This window comes from Terrapene carolina, unplaced genomic scaffold (assembly GCF_002925995.2).
Source record: "Terrapene carolina triunguis isolate 2854851 unplaced genomic scaffold, T_m_triunguis-2.0 Scaffold38, whole genome shotgun sequence".
In the NCBI taxonomy this organism is placed as follows: domain Eukaryota; kingdom Metazoa; phylum Chordata; order Testudines; family Emydidae; genus Terrapene; species Terrapene triunguis.
Window position 1 is genome coordinate 10,090,123 of NW_020664389.1, and position 20,905 is coordinate 10,111,027.

The window sequence follows — 20,905 nt, forward strand, 5'->3', positions numbered from 1 at the left end:
ATGCAGTTCAAAAAATATAATTAAATCCACAGAATACATTAACCCTACTGATCACTATTTAATATTTATATTGTGACAGCACCTAAAGGCCAACCACAATGGGCATCATTTAGGATGGTCCCTGCTCCAAGGATTAGGATGGCAGCGACAGGATAGCAAAAAATTCTCAGACTATCAGGAGCAGAAATCAAGACTTGCCACCTGCCTAACACTGTTATCAGATGGCAAATAATTGACTGATAAGTAACAATCCTGTAAGAACACATATGCAATTTAATCATTTATGGGCAGTTAGGAGTTTCATCAGCATCAATGTAAAAGTGGTTGAAATATCAAATAAAACTTGGGTCAATAATTCTTGCACCTGCTTTCTTCCACTTCAGGAAATTCTAGTTCTAATGTGTGATAAATAAGTTGCAGGGTCATCTCTACATTATCACAGTTCCACGGCCCCAGTGAAGTCAATGAAAAAATGTCCATTGATTTTACTGGGGTTATCACTTCCAGAACTTTCTTTAAAAACTAAAACAGTCAAGAAAGCTCAAGGAAAGCTTAAGAAAAACAAGTGGTATTCAACAAACAAATGGCTTTAAAATGTATATACTATGTCATTCAAAACTATGCAATAACAATGGCTGCATTAGTAACTTGACAGGAACAGAATATCTGTACTTATTTAACTAAATTTCAGTATAAAAAAATAAATGAGCAGTGCCATAATACTTGCATACACTTTTACCTTCCTTAATCCATGCATCATCTGCCAAAATTGCTCATCAGAAGAGCTCACCGGAAAAAGAAACCTCTATTTGAGCCCCTCAAAGCTACTCAGTGTAAGTTAAAAATGTTCTTATTTATTGTTTGTATTGCAGTAGCACTTAGGTGCCTCAATCATGGACCAGGGACCCATTGTGCTAGGCACTGTATAAAAACACAGACACACACAACAGTCCCTGTGACAAAGAGTTTACAAGTCTAAGGCTATTTCTACACTTTAAAATGCTACAACAGCCCAGCTGCAGCTGCTCCACTGTAGCAGTGCCATGTAGACCCTTACTAGACTGATGGAAGGAGATCTCCCATCGCTGTAGTTAATGCACCTCTCTGAGAGGTGGCAGCTAGGTCAACAGAAGAATTCTTCCTTTACCTAGTGCTGCCTACACAGGGGCTAGGTCAGCTTAACTATATCTTTTGGGGCTGTGGATTTCTCACACCCCTGATAGACGTAGCTATGCCAATGTAACTTTTCAGGGTAGACTAGCCTCAAGTGAAAGCAGGATTGGGATATTGATGAGCTTTGTCCTCACTGTGCAGCCAAAGGGTGAAGGCAGCTGCTGATTGTTGAGGAGGAGGCTGTGGGCTGTATTTGGCCATAGAACCCCACTTTGGCCATCACTAGCTTTAGACAAACTGGATTCTTGCTGAAGGCAAAGTGAGACTTTTCTGGAGTATGTAAATGAGAATAACAACTTTAACACATTTCCTTAGCCCTCTTCAAGAAGCTCTCTTCAGTCTCATTTTTTAGTTTTAGTGGAGGTAAAAATGCATTTATCAATACTTTGCATTTTATTGATGCCACAGACACTAGGAAATGTCCAAGAAAGAGGGATTAGTGCATATGCAATGTATACAAACAAAAAGTCAGCCCTTCCTCACATGTTGGCAACCGTGCACACTCAGGGCAAGACCAGGACTACTGCTTTTGTAGACATTTAAACAGAGATTTGTATGTGAAATTCCTTGCAGTAGGCATGCATTACATGAGTTCTGCTATTCAACTAATGTGCATCTCTGAACACCAAACTCACAGGGCAACTGTAAACACTGCAGCATTCACCTCTACATGGGGCTTTTCAATGGAAATTATGTTGGAGACCGAAGAAATGCTCAGTACAATGATTAAATTGCTCTGTTCTCCTTAATTCAGATCTTCCTGGCTTTTGTTAAACATTAATAACCTAATGATAAATATTGATTCGTGTACATAATTTCCTACAGTCACAAGAGTAGTGATGCATGGTGCTTTGTTAGTCACTGCAGCATAATGTGTTAGCTAGTTCACAGTAACAGGAAGTAGTTATTTTTTAACTTCCAGAAATGATAGAGGGAATGGGCATACTTAACCTTACAGTAACCATGAATACAAGGGAAAGGTGGTAAATTGCTAACAATCAGAAAAAAAGTATTAATACAAATTAACTTCCCCCTAATTTTAGAATGACCAAAATATGTCTTCCCAAACTTGAGGCAGTACACTGAATGGTTTCATTTAAAAAAAATACTCCAATAACTTAAAATAACTGCCAAATAGAGGACTTTTACAGTAGGCAAAGGCAGGAAAAAGGATCCCACTTTCACAAAGCAAGACCTTGTACGCTAATTTTCATCCACTTAGAGCAATTCTATCTACAGAAAGCAGTGATTATAGCACTATGTTCACGCCACTACAACTGGTCTCTAGATTTGAAATAGTGATATATTATACACACAGACGCGACTGTATGTATACACTATAGATGCATCAGTTGTGGTTCCATATTTAAGACTGAGAGAAGTTTTGCAATTAAATCAGGGCCTTAATAATACATTCTATCCTTCCACCAAACCTCACTCCCCTCCCCCCCAATTATATATATATGTTTTTATATACATGTACGCACACAAAACTGTCTCTCTCTCCACACACACCCCTGTTTTGAGCAGATTTTCCCTATATATTTATAATTAGGAAAACAGCTAGAACAGAATATCTGGGGACTGGAGACAGGGCAGACTCCCTAAAGGACTCTTGACTTTGAAATTTACTTCCCCCAGCTGCTGCAATAGAATTTGGACCTCTTGATTTTGGGCATGGCATGAGGTCCATGTGTTGATCCAGAGTTTTATTAGAGACATATGGTTGGGTTATCCATACAATTTAATTATGGAACAAGTCCGTTTATGTTGCTATTGATCAATGTATGGGTAGCAGGATTTATTTGATTTTAATGTGCAAGCACTCAGGCAATTACAATGGTCACATTCTATATGTTTATAAATAAAAAATAAATCTAGATCAACTCTATGGAAAAATATAACCGGTAAGAAACAAAAGCTCATATCCTGTACCACATAATACAGTATATCTTCCAATGCTCCTTCAGAGGAACAGAGTCTACTGGTAGAAGGCCAAATCCTCTAACACCAATAAAAGCCATATAGACTAAGAATGCAGAAGAATGGATGTGGTGTCAATGCATTGGATTCTGATTATTTCATACCAAGGGAGGGGAGCCAGAATTGCAAGCCTTTCCTTCCCTGCATGCTATGTAACTGCTTTGTAAGGAGTCCTTCCAGACTGCCTTCCTATCGGAAAGGGTGGACCAGGGCAGGACCAGTGGAACAAGATCCATCAGCTTAACCCTCTCTACCCTTCCTCATGTATTGGAATGGCAGCTGCAGTGGGTCTGCTGATGCTCCATGGACATAGGATTCTTCCTTCCATACTATGCATGGGCTTCTCCCCCAATGCATAGCCCATATATTTGAGTTGTGCACTGGCCCATATCACTTAAAAAATGTTAACGTACAAAACCCATTTGCCTTCAGTTAAATTCTCCAGCTATATATGCCAGCAATATAATTTTACTAGGAAAGGAAAGGACAGGAAAGGAAAGGAAGCCACCACTGCACAGTAGGATTTTCTTTGCCTGCAACTTCATAACACTTCTCCTCTGAAGTTGTAAGGAGAATCTTCCCTCGTTCTTCCTCCAGCAATAGAATGACAGCTGGGTAACCCCCACACACATCACGTATGCTGAGCAGCTGAAGGACACACACATCAACTCCTGGCATTTGTTTTTTCCCCACTTGTGACATTTGGATCCAAGACTGGCTATATGCAACTGGCTGGGTAACAACTGAGAACCTTTGAAACTCCCTTTGGGACCCTGCATCACTGTAAAGCAGCAAAGAGTCGACATAGCAAATACCGAGCCATGGCCCGCTAGATAACATTTGATACATTCTGATACACCTGTAGTTTCACATGAAGGCAGGCTCCCATTCTGTATTAAATATAAAAATCCATTAAAATATATAAACATTTAACAGACAGGAAAAAATGCACCCTTAAAGCCACTCTGCCCTTAACTCAAATGTATTGTACTACCCTGCCAGGATACTGCAGATGTTAGAGCATGCAGGCAACAGCAGAATGCGATAAAAAAACACAACAGCACCTAAGCAGACCGAAGTATGTGAAGGACAGAAAAGGTTAAATCTTAGCTAATTCAAAAATTATGTAAATTTATAGAAATGTTACAAGGGATGTCTATGCATATACTTGAAGTGACCTTGACATAAATTAGAAGGAACTAAGGGTAGCAATACAATTTAAGAAAATTCACCACCAGAAAGCCCTGGAACCTAACATCTCAAATCCACTTCCCCTCTGAACCTCCACCAACATACACATACAATTTTCAAAACTCTGGAAGAAAAGAGGAGCTTGGCAGCATGCTTTGAATATCATCAGACTGAGGCTATTTCATACCAAAGGAGAGGAACAAATTCCAAAGCTGTGGGGGTCCTCTACCAGCATTCCCATCCAGAAAGGCTCCAGGTTGACTGACTGCTGATCACCACTGTGGCTGTTTGGTTTTCATGTGCTTCTTGCCTAGAAAGGTGTTTTATGAGACGTAAAAAGGGGTAAAAGGGAGGTCTAGAGAGACATTCAGTGATAACCAAGGTCTAGCACAGCTTCAAGCTTGTATACCATGGAAATGAGTGCAGCCTGAGAACCCAAATAGATCGATAATATTGTATTCCCACTAACAAAATCACATCTAATTAAACTTGCACATTTCCTTTCCCTCACCTCCCTTATAAAACTGTTTTTACAAGGACATTCTAGTGACAGGATTTAGCCCGTCTGGAAATTATCATTTACGATTATCAGTGGGCATTTACATTTGCTTAGTGTTAACTGATAAGGAAAGTAAAAATTATAGACGTACCAAAACATGCATTGAAGCAGCCCCAGAATTCTGGGGAAGTTCCAGTCTAGATCTGTACTTTGTGGCTCAAGCCCATCCTTCTGAGTGACAACATTACCTCATTTAATCAATTCAAAAGGAAGACATGGCAGCACCAATCTTCCCCTGCAGGAATGGGCAAGGGAAAAAAGAATCTACTGCTCCATATAGAGGTAGTAGAAGGGAAAGAGAAGACTAACTAAAGAAATTCCCATTGAGACAATTCCCACCATTTGCAGAAGGCTTGTTTCCATGAAACCTGAGGCACGGAAACATGGGAGAACCAACATCCCTGCCTTCTCTTTAAGAGGCATATGGAACTATTTCTCTTCTATTTCCTTAGTGCCCAAGGTTGCCTGTAGCATGTATCCTACTCCCTGTCTCACTCACAAGGATTCCTTCTCCAAAGAAAGAAATGCAGAGGAATCACTGTAGCAATTCTGACCTGCAATGGGAAGGAGAGGGGGAAGACTCATTGACAGTTTCTCATTGTGTTATTGTTGAGACCAAGAAACTAGTGCATAGCAAGTGAAAATTCTGCTGCCACCTGTCTGCTATTGTGTTTTTGTGTGATGTAGTCATTTTGGCCAAGACCCCAGACTTGTTCAAATTCTATGACTCTAGTAAGGAAAGAGTTAAAGGGATTGGCTGGAACCCAGGATACCTAGGTCCAAATTCCAGCTGTGCCATGGACTCCCCATGGACAAGTCACTCTACACATTATTGTAATAATCTTTGTATCATTTGAAAGCTAATAACTCACTGATCAATAGTATCATGATGAAATATATGTAGCAACATTATATGTAAATATATACACAAGCTAAAATCATGACTAAAATTTGTTTACCAGACAAATCTAGGGAATGGGTAAACATATTTCTCAAAGACAAAGGACAAGTTGACCCCTTTAGCCAGGTGTCAAAGCTGATGGGCCATCACTTATCAAGTGGCCATTCTTTGGCAAGGAAGGGGGGCAGGAACAAATGAATCTGCATCTTGGAAAGCAACAGCATGAAACCTCTTCCCTACCAGACTCCATGTCTCTTTGCTCTCAGCCGGAAAGGACTTTATTGGGGGCGCGGGAACACTTTCAGAAAAACACATTTTTAAAGGGTGACTGAACTATAAAAGTGAGAGGCAAAAAACACCACGAGTTCTCGCTCCCTGCTTCATCTAAGACGACAAAAGAAACAGCCATTGGACTTTGAGAGCAGATCCTGACCTGAAACTTGGTCAGCTATGTTGCTTGGAACCTGTGGTAAGAATTTCACTTTGAACCAAATTTGTTAATTTTTTTTCTCTTGTAACCATTTCTGACTTAAATGCCTTATACTTGTACTCACTTAAATTCTATTTTATTCTTTAATTGAAACTAATCCCGTATTGTGAATTGTTTGAGTAACTTAAGGTAGCAGACTGTTGTACATTGACAAGGGCAATGGACCTAATATAACTGGACTGTCCAGGAGAGGGCTTTTTAAATGAGAGTGGGAGAATCATGTGATTCAACCCCAGAGATCAGAAACATCTAGAGGCAGTCAGAGACCCCAGTGGGGGTGCACTTGGACAGACCAGGAAGGGTCAAAGGTGCAGTTAACCCAGGAACTGTGACACAAACATCATGAGTCTTGAATAATGAAGCACACTCCTGTAGAGCTCGAATCTGTTGGGGAGCTAAGAATACCAATTATATGTAAACAAAATGCAAGGCTGAAAATTCAATGACATTCAAGGGTCGGATTTATCTTCATTGAAAGCCACAGAGCAAAGCTGACCAAAGCACTTTAAAGAAAAAGAATAATTCATACTATAAGTATTTAGGCTGACAGCATGCTAACAAAACACAGGGAATTAGTTGCTTTACTACTTAAAAAGAAAACTTCTAAACTTTTAAAAAAGTTACAGAACTTTGGTATGATTCGCTTCTTACCTATTACCTCTGAAAAAGGAGTAGGGGTGAGAGGGAAGCAGCAAACATCCAGAACTCCTATTGGTAATGATTTTGTGCACTGAAACGTTACATGTACTGCTTCAATTTATAAATCTGCATTTCAGATGAAAAAGTGCAAAATAAGGGTTAGCAAATTAGATATTAAAGATTTTGCTTCTCTCTGCAGTTTCTGTTATATGAGACAAGCACATTATTTGCCTTAGCAGGCAGAAGAACAATGACTAAAGGCTGCTATTATAACAGAATGGCTACATTAAGATAACTATAAAAATAATTGTAGATTCACAACATCAATTCTGTGTAAACATTTTAAGCCTCATTTCTGTGTATTTAGCTTGTGTTTCAATGTCACATTAAAAACAAGTGCAGGCTGTAAGGCAAGGAACACAAATTGATGGTGGTAAACCAAGTAAATTTGGGAGCAACTTCATTTGAGTACCTCCATGGTCTGGAGTATAGAGCTGGCTGGGAATTTTCCATTGGAATGATTTTCTGACGGAAAAAGCCCTTTTTGGAAAAATCAACATTTTCACACGTAAATTTTGGCTTTGCTGAATAATTCAGATTTTTCCACCAGGGAAACTGCAATGACAGCTTCCTGGCAGCCCAGCAGGAAAGCTGTTGACAGCTGAACATTCACAAAGTGAAATTGACAAGAGACTTCCAAGGGGGCTGCGGAAGCTGAGCACTCTGTCTCTCTGCCTTCCTGATGCACAGTCTGCCCCAACTTCCGGCTGAGCGAGGAAGCGAGCCCAGACACTTAGCCCTTTGTCAGAATTTACAGCAGTTAAAAGTCTTGAAAGTAACCCTTCGGGAAAATAGCCATGCAGCATTTGAGATGCAAATTGGTCAAGAAGGCAGTATCATTCATGGAAATACTATGTAGTGGTATTGATGCACCTTCTGTATGGTGTGGTGCACAAACAGCCACACAGCTCTAGTATTGCAGAGGGTGGGTATTTAAAAAAAATCAAATGTAACTGCATAACTAAACTTCTCTGATTTGAGGGGCAGTGGTAGCAACATCAAAAGGTCAGAGTTTAGCTTCAATCCAGATAAACACCAAGCATATTTGAAAACTAATGGAGTATTTTGAGTAACTTCACCAGGCTCAGGCTCCTCCATCACAATCAATCCATCCCCAAACAGGCCACTCCCTACGTACGGATTATCATGCAACCATGTACTGCAGAGTATCTTGCATCTTCTACTAGATGAACTACTGGTTTGTTCCACTATGGCAATTTCCTATGTTCTGATTCAGAGTTAATTAACAATAGAAGGAGGCGGTGGTGATATATGTGCGCGTGTGTATGTGTGTGTGGTGTTTTTTATACAGTGTGGGTAGCTAATGCATAAGAGTCAGATTTATTTAATCTTTCATTGGAGGTTTGAAATGCAGCTTACCTGAGAAACACCCACAATAAATTATCTTTCATGTTCAGACACCTTCAAAATACATTTCCTTGCATGACATTTCACTTAATATGCAGTCTCTCTCCCTCTTACCCCCCTCTCCCCACATTGATGTTAATGTAAGAAGGCACCATTATGACAAATTAGTCTGATAATTACATATCTACAAGGCAAGACTTTTTAAGGGTAGCTTTTGCAATTGTGGCATATTTGTAAATCAAGGGTACACTCCCTCCATGTTTTGTACTAGGGATAACTTGACACTTTCTGAGGATGAGGAATACAGTCTGTCTGGTGATGGTGGACAGGGATTTTGTTCCTGGTATCTAAATCCAACAGAGATCAATTAATCTATGAATGCTATCTATTGCATATGATTGTTGTAAGGGATAGGTATTGGGTAGCTGTATTGCATAACTGGGAGTTAGATGCAAAACTTAGTTCAATTTAATATCAGGCTGTTACATAAACAACCAGGAAGGAAAGAGAACGGGTACCACTTCCTGACAAACACAGCAGGAGACCAGGCTGAGCCATCAACTGTAAAGAGCCCACTTACAGGCTGCAGCCAGAATTACACCACTGTGCTGTCTATGCTGGAATGGGGCCCCCTACAGAGGGAGGGGGATCTGTAGTCAAAAACTGCTCACATGGAGCAGACAGAGTGAAATCCCACACAGAGGCCCCTGCAGAAAGTTTGACTAAGTTGGGCTACTTGACTGCTGTCGGGGCGGTGATAGATTAGACATTATTTATTATTTGTATCATGGTAGAAGAGCCTAGGAGCCTTAGTCATGGACCAGGACCCATTGTTTTAGGTGCTCTACAAATAGAACAAAAGGACATGCATAGGGACTGTACCATGAGCTCAAGTTCTCTCCTTTGTGGAGCTGCGTTCCTAGTGTGAAGGATAAGCAATACCTTGTTTTGGAGAAGGCTGGCTGGTCACAATGTATTAACTGCTGTCACAGGCCCAAGGGAAAGATCTGCAAGGCCCGATCACAGTCAGGCCTGTTGAGTAGTCATGGGGCTGTAACCCAGGATCCCAGACTAAAAGCCAGAGATTCTCCTCTGATGGGTTGCCCACCCCCTCTCCGGGGTGCCACCTGATAGACTGGGGTACCACTGAGCCTGCCTGTTCCACCAGCCTGGGCTCCCTTACATGGTCCTGCTGCGCCAGGCCCTCAAGCCTCCTCCAGCACACGCACAGGTAGGGACGCACCCATCTGCAGAAAGACAGACACTGAAATCAGCTCTGTGTGTGGGAAGACTCAGCTTGGGAATTGACCAGCACTCAAGTGCACATCCCTTCTGCAGCGTAAACCCAAAATTGTATTGTCTTCCGCTGCACAGAGACCTATACAGTGTAAGCTCATGAAATTCGCTCCCTCCCTCAATGTGGAAGGAGATATGTACAGCTTCTTACCCCCCGCCCCCCGCCCCCTGTTATGAATTCCACAAATTGAGTTTGTAGTTAATAAACGTTTGTTTTCTAAAAGGATAGATTTTAAGTGATTATAAGGGTTCACAAACAGATCAAAGCAGATTACTGAGCAAAACAAACAAACATGCAAACTAAGTTCAATACACTAAAGAAACTGGTTACAAGTAGTAATTTCTCATCCTAAATGTTGTTTTAGGCATTTCTTTCATAGGCCAGACACCTTTTCCGGCCCAGGCTCAGCTCTTCTCCTTCCCCTCAGTCCTTGTTTCTTAGATCTTCTCAGCAATAATCTTAGGCGGGGATTCAGTGAAGAGCCCTGATTAACTCACTTCCCTCCCTTACATAGGGTTTACATATGGCGTGAATCCTTTGTTCCCTAGTTTGGTCTCCATCCGCTTTGCGGAAAAATACTAGCAGGCCAAGATGGGGTCCAGTACCAGGTGACATAAGCACATGACCCTGCAGTGTCAAAGCAGCATCCCAGGAAGTTCTGAGGAAGGTGGGAGATTAGCATATTCAAAGTCCTATTGTTCTCCCTAATGGCCCAATGACTAACCAGCCAGACTGATGGCATTTTGTCTGTTGGGCGTTCCCCAAGTGCAAACATTTTTGTAATTGATACATAGTTCATATTCCTAACTTCAGATACAGAAAAGATACATGCATACAAATAGGACAATCATATTCAGTAAATCATAACCTTTCCAATGATACCTCACATGATCCATCTTGCATAAAACATATCTTAGGTATGCCATATTCCTATCATAAGCATATCTCTATGAAGAATATGGGGCATAGTTTCACATCTACCCCTAGAAAAACAGGTAGGAGGCTTGTCACCTGGAAAAGTGGTCGTGCATTCAGAGACCAAAGAATTGCACAGACTTTAAGCTGTACCAATCTAATTGAAATTATCAGGAGCTCATGCATATAAAATTCCATACTCTGCTTTCAAAACTTAGGAGAAAGGGGTCTGGGAGATTTGATAATTACAAAGAATGGGCTTTACAAAAACTAAAACCAAACAGCCATGTGATTAGGTAAGATATTAATTAATAGATTTGGGAAAGTTTAACAACAATTGCCCCAGTCATACAAGGTCAAATTCACCCCTGCTTAGAGGGCTAGCACTCATCAATGACCCATGTAAGTCCTTAGACTAGGGTTTCAGAGATGCTAAGGCCTTGCTCTGGCTCTGCACAAGGATGAATTTCACTCACAGAGAGTCAGTGGCAGAACCAAGAATACACTGGATCAATTCTGATGTTCCATCCCCTTTTCTAGTCACCCAAGTGCACTCCCTCTCAAGCCTGGACATGCCAGTCATGTACAGTCAAACAATCAATTTGTTCCTTACCTATAAAATACACAAGAGCCAAGCTAATTCCTGCACTTTGCATATAAAATGCAAATTTGTTTACTTGCCTCTTAGGCCTGGTCTACACTTACCCCCCAATTCGAACTAAGGTACGCAACTTCAGCTACGTGAATAACGTAGCTGAAGTCGACATACCTTAGTTCGAACTTACCTCGGTCCACACGCGGCAGGCAGGCTCCCCCGTCGACGCCGCGGTACTCCTTTCGCCGAGCTGGAGTACCGCAGTCGACGGCGATCACTTCCTGGTTCGACTTATCGCGTCCAGACAAGACGCGATAAGTCGAACCCAGAACTTCGATTCCCAGCCGCCGAACTAGCGGCTGGATGTAGACATACCCTGAGTGTGTGATATTTTTACAAGCCTGTTTTGGGACTAAAATGACTCACCACACAGAGTCCTTCAACTCTTTCAGTACAGTGAATAAGCAAATATTCATCCACTTCACACAAACAACCTTGCATGGAAAAATACATTTTATACTTGGACATGGTGTATTTTCCCAATTAGCTCTCCAAACCTAATCTACAGGCATAGGCTTTTTTCATCAGTCAAAAAGGGCTTCCTGTCTTCTGACAAAAACATGCCACAGTAACAGAGAACAAAGTGATTACTAGAATTGCAAAGGCAAGTGGGCTTTTTCTCAACTTATTATTGGAAACGGGTGTTGTCAATTTATAAGCAGCATCTGAAGACTGAAATTCCTCTTTCCTGAAGCTGACAGACAGCAATCACACCTATGTGTTATATAATCTAGAAAGGCTCAACAAATTTTATGTTGGCCCAATACCATTGTAACAAAAAATACACAGAAACAAAGGTCAGTGCATGAAAGAAACTGCGACAAAGTAATGGACAAAATTTCAAATGCTACATGGGACACGCTTTCGTTGCAGTTAATTTAATTTTCTGCATCTTTACTGTAACACAGAGCAGTCACTTGAAGGAAATTCCATTTTATTTTATTTTTTAAATGCTGGGTGAACGTCTACAAAGACAAATTAAGTGTGAAAGTTACTTATGTTTACAAGTAGAGAAGTTATTCACATTTGTCTACAGCTATAATCACATGCTGGCAAGGCCAGGAGTAACACAATTGACTTGGCTCAGAGCTAAAACAGAAAAAAGATAGCCCACTGGCTTTTGTCTTCACTGATACAAAGGTGCTTTAAAAAAAAACAACAACCCAAGATAATTAACATACTATAGTTATTTCACTCTATTCCTAAATGGAAACAAGGCACTTACAGTGTTTATTGCCATGTGTCTAGATGAAGTCAGCACTACGCCACCTCCCTTTGGTGGACATTGCTTACTTTACCTGGCAGTAAAACTCCACTATGTTTTTCCAGTGGGATGAGTAACACATTCATTATCCCATGGTAAAAAACACTCTTTTGGGGGTCAGTGAATAATCAGCCACGGACGAGTTTTTCTTTCTACTAGAGATCCAAGTGGACCTTTAGGAATAAGACATATAAAAATATTTCTACGGGGGGGGGGACACACTCTTGCAGCAGTATAGCATTTGCAGTTCATTTTTCTTAACACTCTACATCAGGGATCGGCAACCTTTGGCACGCAGCCCATCAGGGAAATCTGCTGGCAGGCCGGGACAGTTTGTTTATCTGCAGCGTCCGCAGATTCGGCCGATCGCAGCTCCCACTGACTGCAGTTCGCCGTTCTAGGCCAAGAGATGTGCTGGCCGCTGCTTCCTGCAGCCCCAATTGGCCTGGTACAGCGAACTGCAGCCAGTGGGAACTGCGATCGGCCGAACCTGTGGACGTTGCAGGTAAACAAACTAAATACCATCTGCACTGATCATGTTCCATCCCTTCAGAGCTTCTATGTGCTGAACAGACTGCAAGTTCACCGCTCTCACAAAGCAACTGAGCACGCTCCATCCCGGGACTGCAGGGGGCCACTGTCGTGAAGGGTACAGGAACTGAGAGCAGGAAGCCTGTCTCTGCTGTGCTCTCAATGGTGTCCCTTCAGGTACCCAGGCAGCACAGGGGAGGATGGAACAGCCCATCTTGAATGCAGGGGTGAGGAACAGATGAGATAAAGGGGGAAGAGATGCAGGACAGGGGGAGAAGGAATAGAAGCAAAAGTTTAAAAAACTAAATTAAATGAACACTAAGGATGCAAAGTCAAGCACTTGAAATTTAGTAAGCGCCAGAATTAAGGTTGCCTGCCTGTGCAACCTTAGTTTGACCCCTCTGTGAATATGCTTTATAATACAGTCCAACTATATGATCACATACTATTTTTTCCTCATGACTGCTGCCCCTTTCAGTGTACAGGATGGACAGTACTCACTGAACAGATCTGTATTCAATTTTTTTTATTCTCAACATTTAATGTATGGTTCCCAAACCCATTGAATACAAAATTATTAATTTCCTTATGGACTTTATTATGGTGGTCCCACTACAATATCTTAATGCTTTATAAACATTAATGGATATATCTTCATTGCACCTGTGTGAGGTGAGATTATTCTGATTTTTCACTGGGAAACTGAAGCACTGAGATTAAAGACAAAACTGTCAAATGTATAAACTAATATTGCATGCCCATTCTGAGAAGCCTAGGGCCTGACTTTTATGAATACTTCGCATTAGATAGCACTTCATATATTCAGAGCACAGCTAACATTGTCCTCAGCTGCAAGTGCTCATCACTTTTGCAAAATCATACCTCAGCTGTCACAAGCTGGATACCAAGAAAATGAGGAATGCAGTGGCCACTTGGTTTAAATGACTTGCCCAGCATCACATAGGAACCCTGTGGCCCAGGCAGGGACAGAATCTAGTTCTCTAGGCGGACATTCTGTTGGTTCAATAGAACACATTACCTCACCCACCTTCTCTCTCTAATTACAAGAGACCATCCTTTCACTTCCTGCAATCCTCCTCCTCATTCACTATACATCTTCCAATGTCTTAAACCAATGAGGCAGGGGTCCTATAGACAGCAGCCTGCTTCATAACACAACCCTGATTCATCCCCAGAGCAGATTTATCCTGTGCAACTAATGAGACAGGCATCCCATGGAAAAAAAATAGTATGTGATCATGTAATTCAAGACTGTATTGTAATGCATACATACATGAAGGTCAAATTAAGATTGCACAGGCAACCTTAATTCTGGCATTTCCTAACTTAAGTGCCTGACTTTTTAACCTTAATCGTCTTTTAATTGTTTTTAAATATAATCTTTTGTAAGTATTCAGTATGTAAAACGAACAACATATCATTCTTGAGCAGCAAACCACTAGATTGCTTCTGAGTGCTTGAGGCAAATTCCTGATTTCAAACCCTACCAGTAATATCTAGTGTTAGCCTCCAGTATTAGACTATTACACATTTTTTATGAGTGAAGAAAACCGCATATGCATTTATGTTTTACCCTTCTCACAGTTTATTTGCATGTAATTTTACAGTTTCTACTTCACATCACACATTTATTGCTTCTCTTGCACAATAGTTTGACAAAGGCAATTGCCTTGCATTACATTTTGGAACGCTGGAACATGTGCCAGTAAAATCTACAGGATATATTAGTAGATCAATTTAACGTAAATATAGCAGATAATTACATTGCTTGTTATTTCACTACAAAGTTTACAACTTTGGAAACAATAATTGGTTCCAGTTATGAAAACACTTCAGTTTACTTTTTTAAGCATAAGTGTACGGGAATGCATTTATAGCTCATTAATGCACAATGAATTAAGGGACGGAAAAGAGCTGTGACATTACATAGCACTGTTGCATATGGTATTTGTCTTTCATATATCTGTTGCACAGAATACAGTAAGAGTTGGGATGTTCATGAACCCATTTTAATGTGAAATCATCAAAAGACTGGCTTCCCATCATGTTATATTATGCTGTCCCACTCATTCTTTTGTTTTTGAAATATTTTCAAGTTAAAGTTCTAGTAAGTATAATAAAAAACATGCAAGGTTTGTGTCAGTGTGGGCATAAATGTTCAGCCATTTAGAAGACAAAGCTTACATAGAAGATGACTGATGTATAGAACTATGAATTAATAAAACCTGTTGGGGACATTTTCTCTGTTGAATAGTTCTGAATTAGAAACCTTGGAACTGTAAATCAAAATAGATTGTAAAGCAAAATAAAACCTCATTTTGGAGCATATACAAATATGTATGTCAACATGTTTTTAAATTAGTGTAGCAAAATAAAGCATTTGTCTTTAAATCTGTATGACCTTTTCAGAGTTAAAATGAATACTCTGCCGATACAATTTGAATATACAGAATCTTATTCTTTACTATGCTGGATTTCTTGTAAAGAATTCACGTAGACAACAATTTCAGCCAGCACTCCAAACCATTCACTAGCTTGAACGTATCAAAAAGCTTGGTTTGAACAACATATATCTATATTTCTAATACTGTTTCTTCCCTGGTAAGCAAAATATTTTTTAAATTATAAAAATGCAAGATCAACATTACAAGTGCTCCAAGTTAAATGGCAGCTTTAGGAAGCAGTAAAACCAGTGGCTACAGGGTCCTTAGATTTATGAGAGAGTATGTAAAAGAATAAATGTTCTTTTTAAAACAGTTTCACTTATTGTACCATTTCAGTAAATGTACTGAAATGTACTTAGCTCTTACAGATCACTTCTCACCTCAAAATGCTTTGTAAAAGGTAGGCAAGTATCATGAGCCCCATTTTTCAGATATGGAACCTGAGGAACAGAGGGTGAAATGACTTGCCCAAGATCACAGAACAGATAAGTGACAGAGAGGCATGACTAGAACCCAAGTGACGTGTCCCAGTTTATCCACTAGCTTTTAAGATTTTACTGTGAAATTTTCATTAAATAAAAATGGCAGAGGACAGTATTCTTGATTGGAAAAACTGCACATCCTAGATGTATCTTGGAATTTGCTGCAGAATGGGATCCCTCAAACACAGAAGGCTGCCTTTTGTCAGATTATTTATGTTTTACTTCAACATGCTGTTTTTCTCTTTATCCTAACAGGAGACAATGATCTGTAATGGATATTTGAATTCAATACCAAAATGATAAAAAAGGATTCAAAGAAATTGCTGAAATCAGAGCAAGAACACTTTCAGTACAACATTGTTCCTGATAAGACACTGGAAATGACAGTTTAATTGAGAATGCCAGCTGCTCTGAAATGTTTTAAAATGTAATGCTGTAACATCAGAAATGCAAAGATGCATTTTTCTTTCTATTTCTTTCATATATTGTCTCCTTGAATTAGATTTTAGCAACTTGAGAGCACTATAATTATATGTAAATATTAATCCTACATTTCAATGACCTAATATTACTATGTTTAGTTTAAAAAAGCAGCCATAGTGTGAATTCTGTGATGTTGAGTGTTGGTACAATATTTCTTCTCCACATTGTGCTTCTGCAGTGATGGTTATGTAGTTCTTCAGTTCGGGATGTCCATATTCTGGAGCACAATCGCCACTCTGCTTGGAATGTACACCTAATAAAAGAACAACAACAACAGAACATGAATCACACTTGACATGATTTTTCATTGGGGCTGTATAAATCACTACATAAACATGCATTTGAGAGTGAAACATTTTAGGTCATTAAAACTTACCAAACATTTTTGAAATGTGTAATTACTATGAATCACATTTAAAGTGTAATTATTGATTGCCCACTCTCCCATGTCAGAGTCATGCAAGGCAATCTTAATCAGACCCTCATTGTAGGATTTCCCCCCTTACTTACGATCAGCCATAGGGTGATATTTTTATGCAATTACCACTAGAGGACTCCATTTGATTTGCAATTGCCGAGTTAAGAAATTTGAGGACATCTAGGTCGATAGACTGCACAGTGATAAATTACAAACTCTTACCACAGCATTTGAACAGTATTGTGTTGTGAATTAAAGCTGCCTCAAGGTCTGTGATGTCATTTCACACAGGTAAATACAAGAAATATAACACAGCAATGCATTTTTACCATTCTGACATCTATGGAACGTAAGTATCTGATAGAACAAAATGTTGAACATAGAAATTGATTCCAATTGATCATTGCTCAATTTTGATTTTCTAGTCAAATGATGTTTTTATTTAACCTTTGGATTATGATAAACAACTTGAATTATTTAAAAAGATTTCTCAAAGATGAAAAAGAATTTGTGACAATTATATTTATTCCTTCTAAGCACAGATTAGATTCACAATGGGAAAAACATATCTTGACATGTTTACCAAATATTTTGCTATGTGGCATTCTAACCATTGACAAATACAGCTGCTCATATATGCGGAACAACTCATTAAAAATGAAATTATAAAAACTAACACATGATTGAGGGTTATTTGTTTCAGTTTGACAATGTCCTTGTTTAGGTCATCTTTCTTTTCCTGGGCATTCTTAAAATTCTGCTATTTTCAGCCATGTTATCTCCAAGTTAGAGCCTGACTGACAGTATTGAAAGGCTTTCATAGTTTGCAACTGGAATGAAAGGCAGAAAAGCAAACAGCTTTAGGAAAAAGAGAGAGAAAAAAAGAACAACTGATCTTCATCGAACCAGACCGTAGCATGTCCAATGCATCTCAACTGGGGTCACTAGTAAACACAGTGATATCCCAGAAGGTTTCATTGATAAATAACTCCTACAAATCTGTTCAGGAGAAGAGGAAATACCAAATAAAGTTGGTTTAAGTCAACTAGCTCACAGAAAAAGGTTTGGAAGTTATGAATTTACAGAGAAATTCATTATGTAGATTTAAATGAGAGAGAGAGTTTCCAATAAAAATGATTCCACAGATGTGAAAAGTTACTACAGCTACAACTACAAAAATGAAGTTTGACAAAGGGAATAATGATTGCTCTGGTTGGTGTCCAAGTTAGGAACACGTCATTAAAAATATTATGGGCCATGTGTTCAGCTGAAGTAAACTGGCATAGCTCTGCTGATGTCAATGGAATTATGTCAATTAACTCCAGTTGAGGAGCTAGCCCAATGTGACACCACTGCATTTTCTTACAAACCAGAATTTTAAACATGTTTTCAAAAGCAGTTTTTGTGGTTGGGAAATGGTTCCGAACTCTCTAAATATGGCACAAGTCTTCCATTTATCCCCAGGAGAGCTGCAGCTCAATGAGCCCTGCTGTACCTCAATTCCGCCCTGCCCATAGGTCCGACTCCTGACTTACAGGAATTATTTCTAGTTACCGTCTCCATGCTTTTTCACAATTCAGCCTCTTTCCTGAATCAAAGCAGTGACAAATATGCGGGCACCTATTCACTGACAACTACCATCACACCAATGGATTTCACACAGCTTATGTAGCACCCATCAGGTGTTAAATAAAATGTTAAAGAGCAGTAAAACAGTTGAGAGCAACTATGACAAATATGAATATAGATCAAGATTCCTTATAGTGCTACAGTAGAAGTTATTCAGAAGACTTGTCCCACTCCAAACTGGTATACATAGGTATTTGAGAGCTCTTATAAGAATTATAAGGGAAATTATGCTATTCCAGAGACTACTGTATGGCAACTGCTGGCACACACTGACTTTTTAATGGCCACCATATTACACACACTATAATGAAACACAAAGCACATGACTGACCTCCTGAAGCCATGTGTTTAAAATTCAGTGACATTGCTCTTATAGCAATCAATTTCTGAGTGAAATATTTATCAGCCTAACAAAAACTCAATGTGTCCAGCCAGGTGGAAGTCATAATGTTCAACTAATATAGATACATAGAAACCCAACAATACAATTACAACTATTTGATGGCTACAAAACTCTTGTAGTATCAAATGCCTTCCAGACGAGTTACACAATAAAAGCCAACAAGAGAAGAGCGGATTAGCAAAAGAAATAAAGGAAATAGTTTCTAATGTGGGTTTGCAACCAATGAGCCTGAGTTATCTAATGTCAGTGGGCATTTAGCATAGAGTTCAGTGCAGATTATGCTCAGTGCAGGGGTGAGGAAGGAGAAGGAAAAAGATGGGTTTGCCGAAGTCACCCTTTCACATCACTAACTGCCCCCTGGTGCATGTATGTGCAACCACTTGGATGTTCTAACTTATCCTTGCTAGAATGATTCCCTAGTGATCATTTTGCCTTGTGGATTAGTATATTATGTTTCAACTCTCCCATTTCTAGCCTTTACCATGTATTCTATGCCTGAGCAGGGAAGTGGATACTGTAAGGCTGTCTTTATGCCACTGGAGGATTCCCCAGTGCCAGAGAAATCCTCAGCTGTCCCTTTAGGGCATGATAATAGTGACTTAGCAAAACTCTGGTGGTGTAAAATGATTTTACAGGGGGCTGTAACAGAGATGTGAATCAGGCCCTATATCTTCAGAGAACGCATGTTTGTTAACTATCTTCAAACCCTCCCAGGTAACCAATATAAAATCTATGCATTTAAACAAAATATTTTTAGGGAAGTAGATTTTCATTCAGTGAAGGAATCTTCCTTTCCCTCTTTAAAACTTGCAATAGTCTGACTGGATACTATGGTGATGAGGGCTGTATAAGAACCTAATTAGAATAGAATAGTCCAATGCTGATTAAACCCACTCTTGCTGCACAGGGCCTAATTAGTTACCACCTAGTATCAAACCTTCCATTCCTGGGCAAACTCAAAAGAGAAGCTAGCCAAAGGCCTTCCTTCTCTTTTATTACTAACACTTGGTGTCCTATGCAATTTAGACTGGAAGCTCTTTTGCAGAGGACCAGGTCTTCATTTCTCTCTGTATGGCCCCATGCCCACTTTTTGGAGTTCAAAAATGTACTTTGCATGCGCACACGCTATTTCCTAAAATGTGGTGTTTACGGGTTTTTAATTTTCAATTTTCATCTTCTTAAGGGCACTATAAGTATCAAAATATTTTAGCTGTGAATTGCCAACCTAGACTGTGTGCAAGAGACAGCAGAAGGTTGTATGTAAACAATGATAGTTTGACAAATGCATGCATCTCTTACACTCTGTAGGATTTATATTCCTTTATTCAAAATACATGTACTTGTAATTTCTTATGAAGAACAGGAATGTTATTCAAATGTTTAATAGAGTATATAGACTAAACCCTCAAGATCACTTTAAAAGCATCTATCAGATGCTGTGTCTTAAGCGGTACAAGACACAAAGAAGGATGTTCTGGCCAAAGTATCAGACGTACTTTAGCATAAGAGCATTATCAGGTGTTACCTTGAATAATTTACGTTTGCTGATGCCAAAAATGTTTTAAACAGTGTTAAATGTGTCCTCATTAGGGCTGAACAAACCCTACAGTATCCAGTTTTTGTTTCCAAGAACTAAGCCTTGCAGGATCCATTTGAGTGGACTTGTAATACCCAAACCTCCAAGCAAACAAGTTTCCTAGCAACTGTGCACTAAGGCTTATCTTGTGCTCTCTCGTCACTTCGTTTGTTTAGGAATCCACTGCTGTGGGAAAGAGAACATCTCCCCTCTCCTACTGCAACAAGGGGTAGTGGAGAGTACTATGAAGACCTTAGGGACTCGAAAGCACTTAGCCTACTTTGTGACTGCCCCATCCTTATAACTTTGTAATATTCAAGTTGCTACTGGGTCCCTGGAAGATTCTTCAGAGGTGGCCACCAGAATGCATCCAGGAGCTGAAAGGGGACAGGATAAACACACAAACCCTTTCCTCCCAAAAGA

General features: G+C 39.7%; 1 protein-coding gene across 1 annotated transcript in view; it reads right to left on the minus strand.

Moving 5' to 3' along the window:
• Positions 1 to 14,596: 14,596 nt before the first annotated feature.
• Positions 14,597 to 20,905, minus strand: part of GBE1 (1,4-alpha-glucan branching enzyme 1) — a 304,322-nt gene continuing 298,013 nt past the window's right edge. Inside the window, exon 16 of the mRNA XM_026652625.2 lies at positions 14,597 to 16,709. Within this exon, the coding sequence (XP_026508410.1) occupies positions 16,653 to 16,709 (57 nt within the window). The 3' untranslated portion in view covers positions 14,597 to 16,652. The remainder of the gene's footprint in view (positions 16,710 to 20,905) is intronic.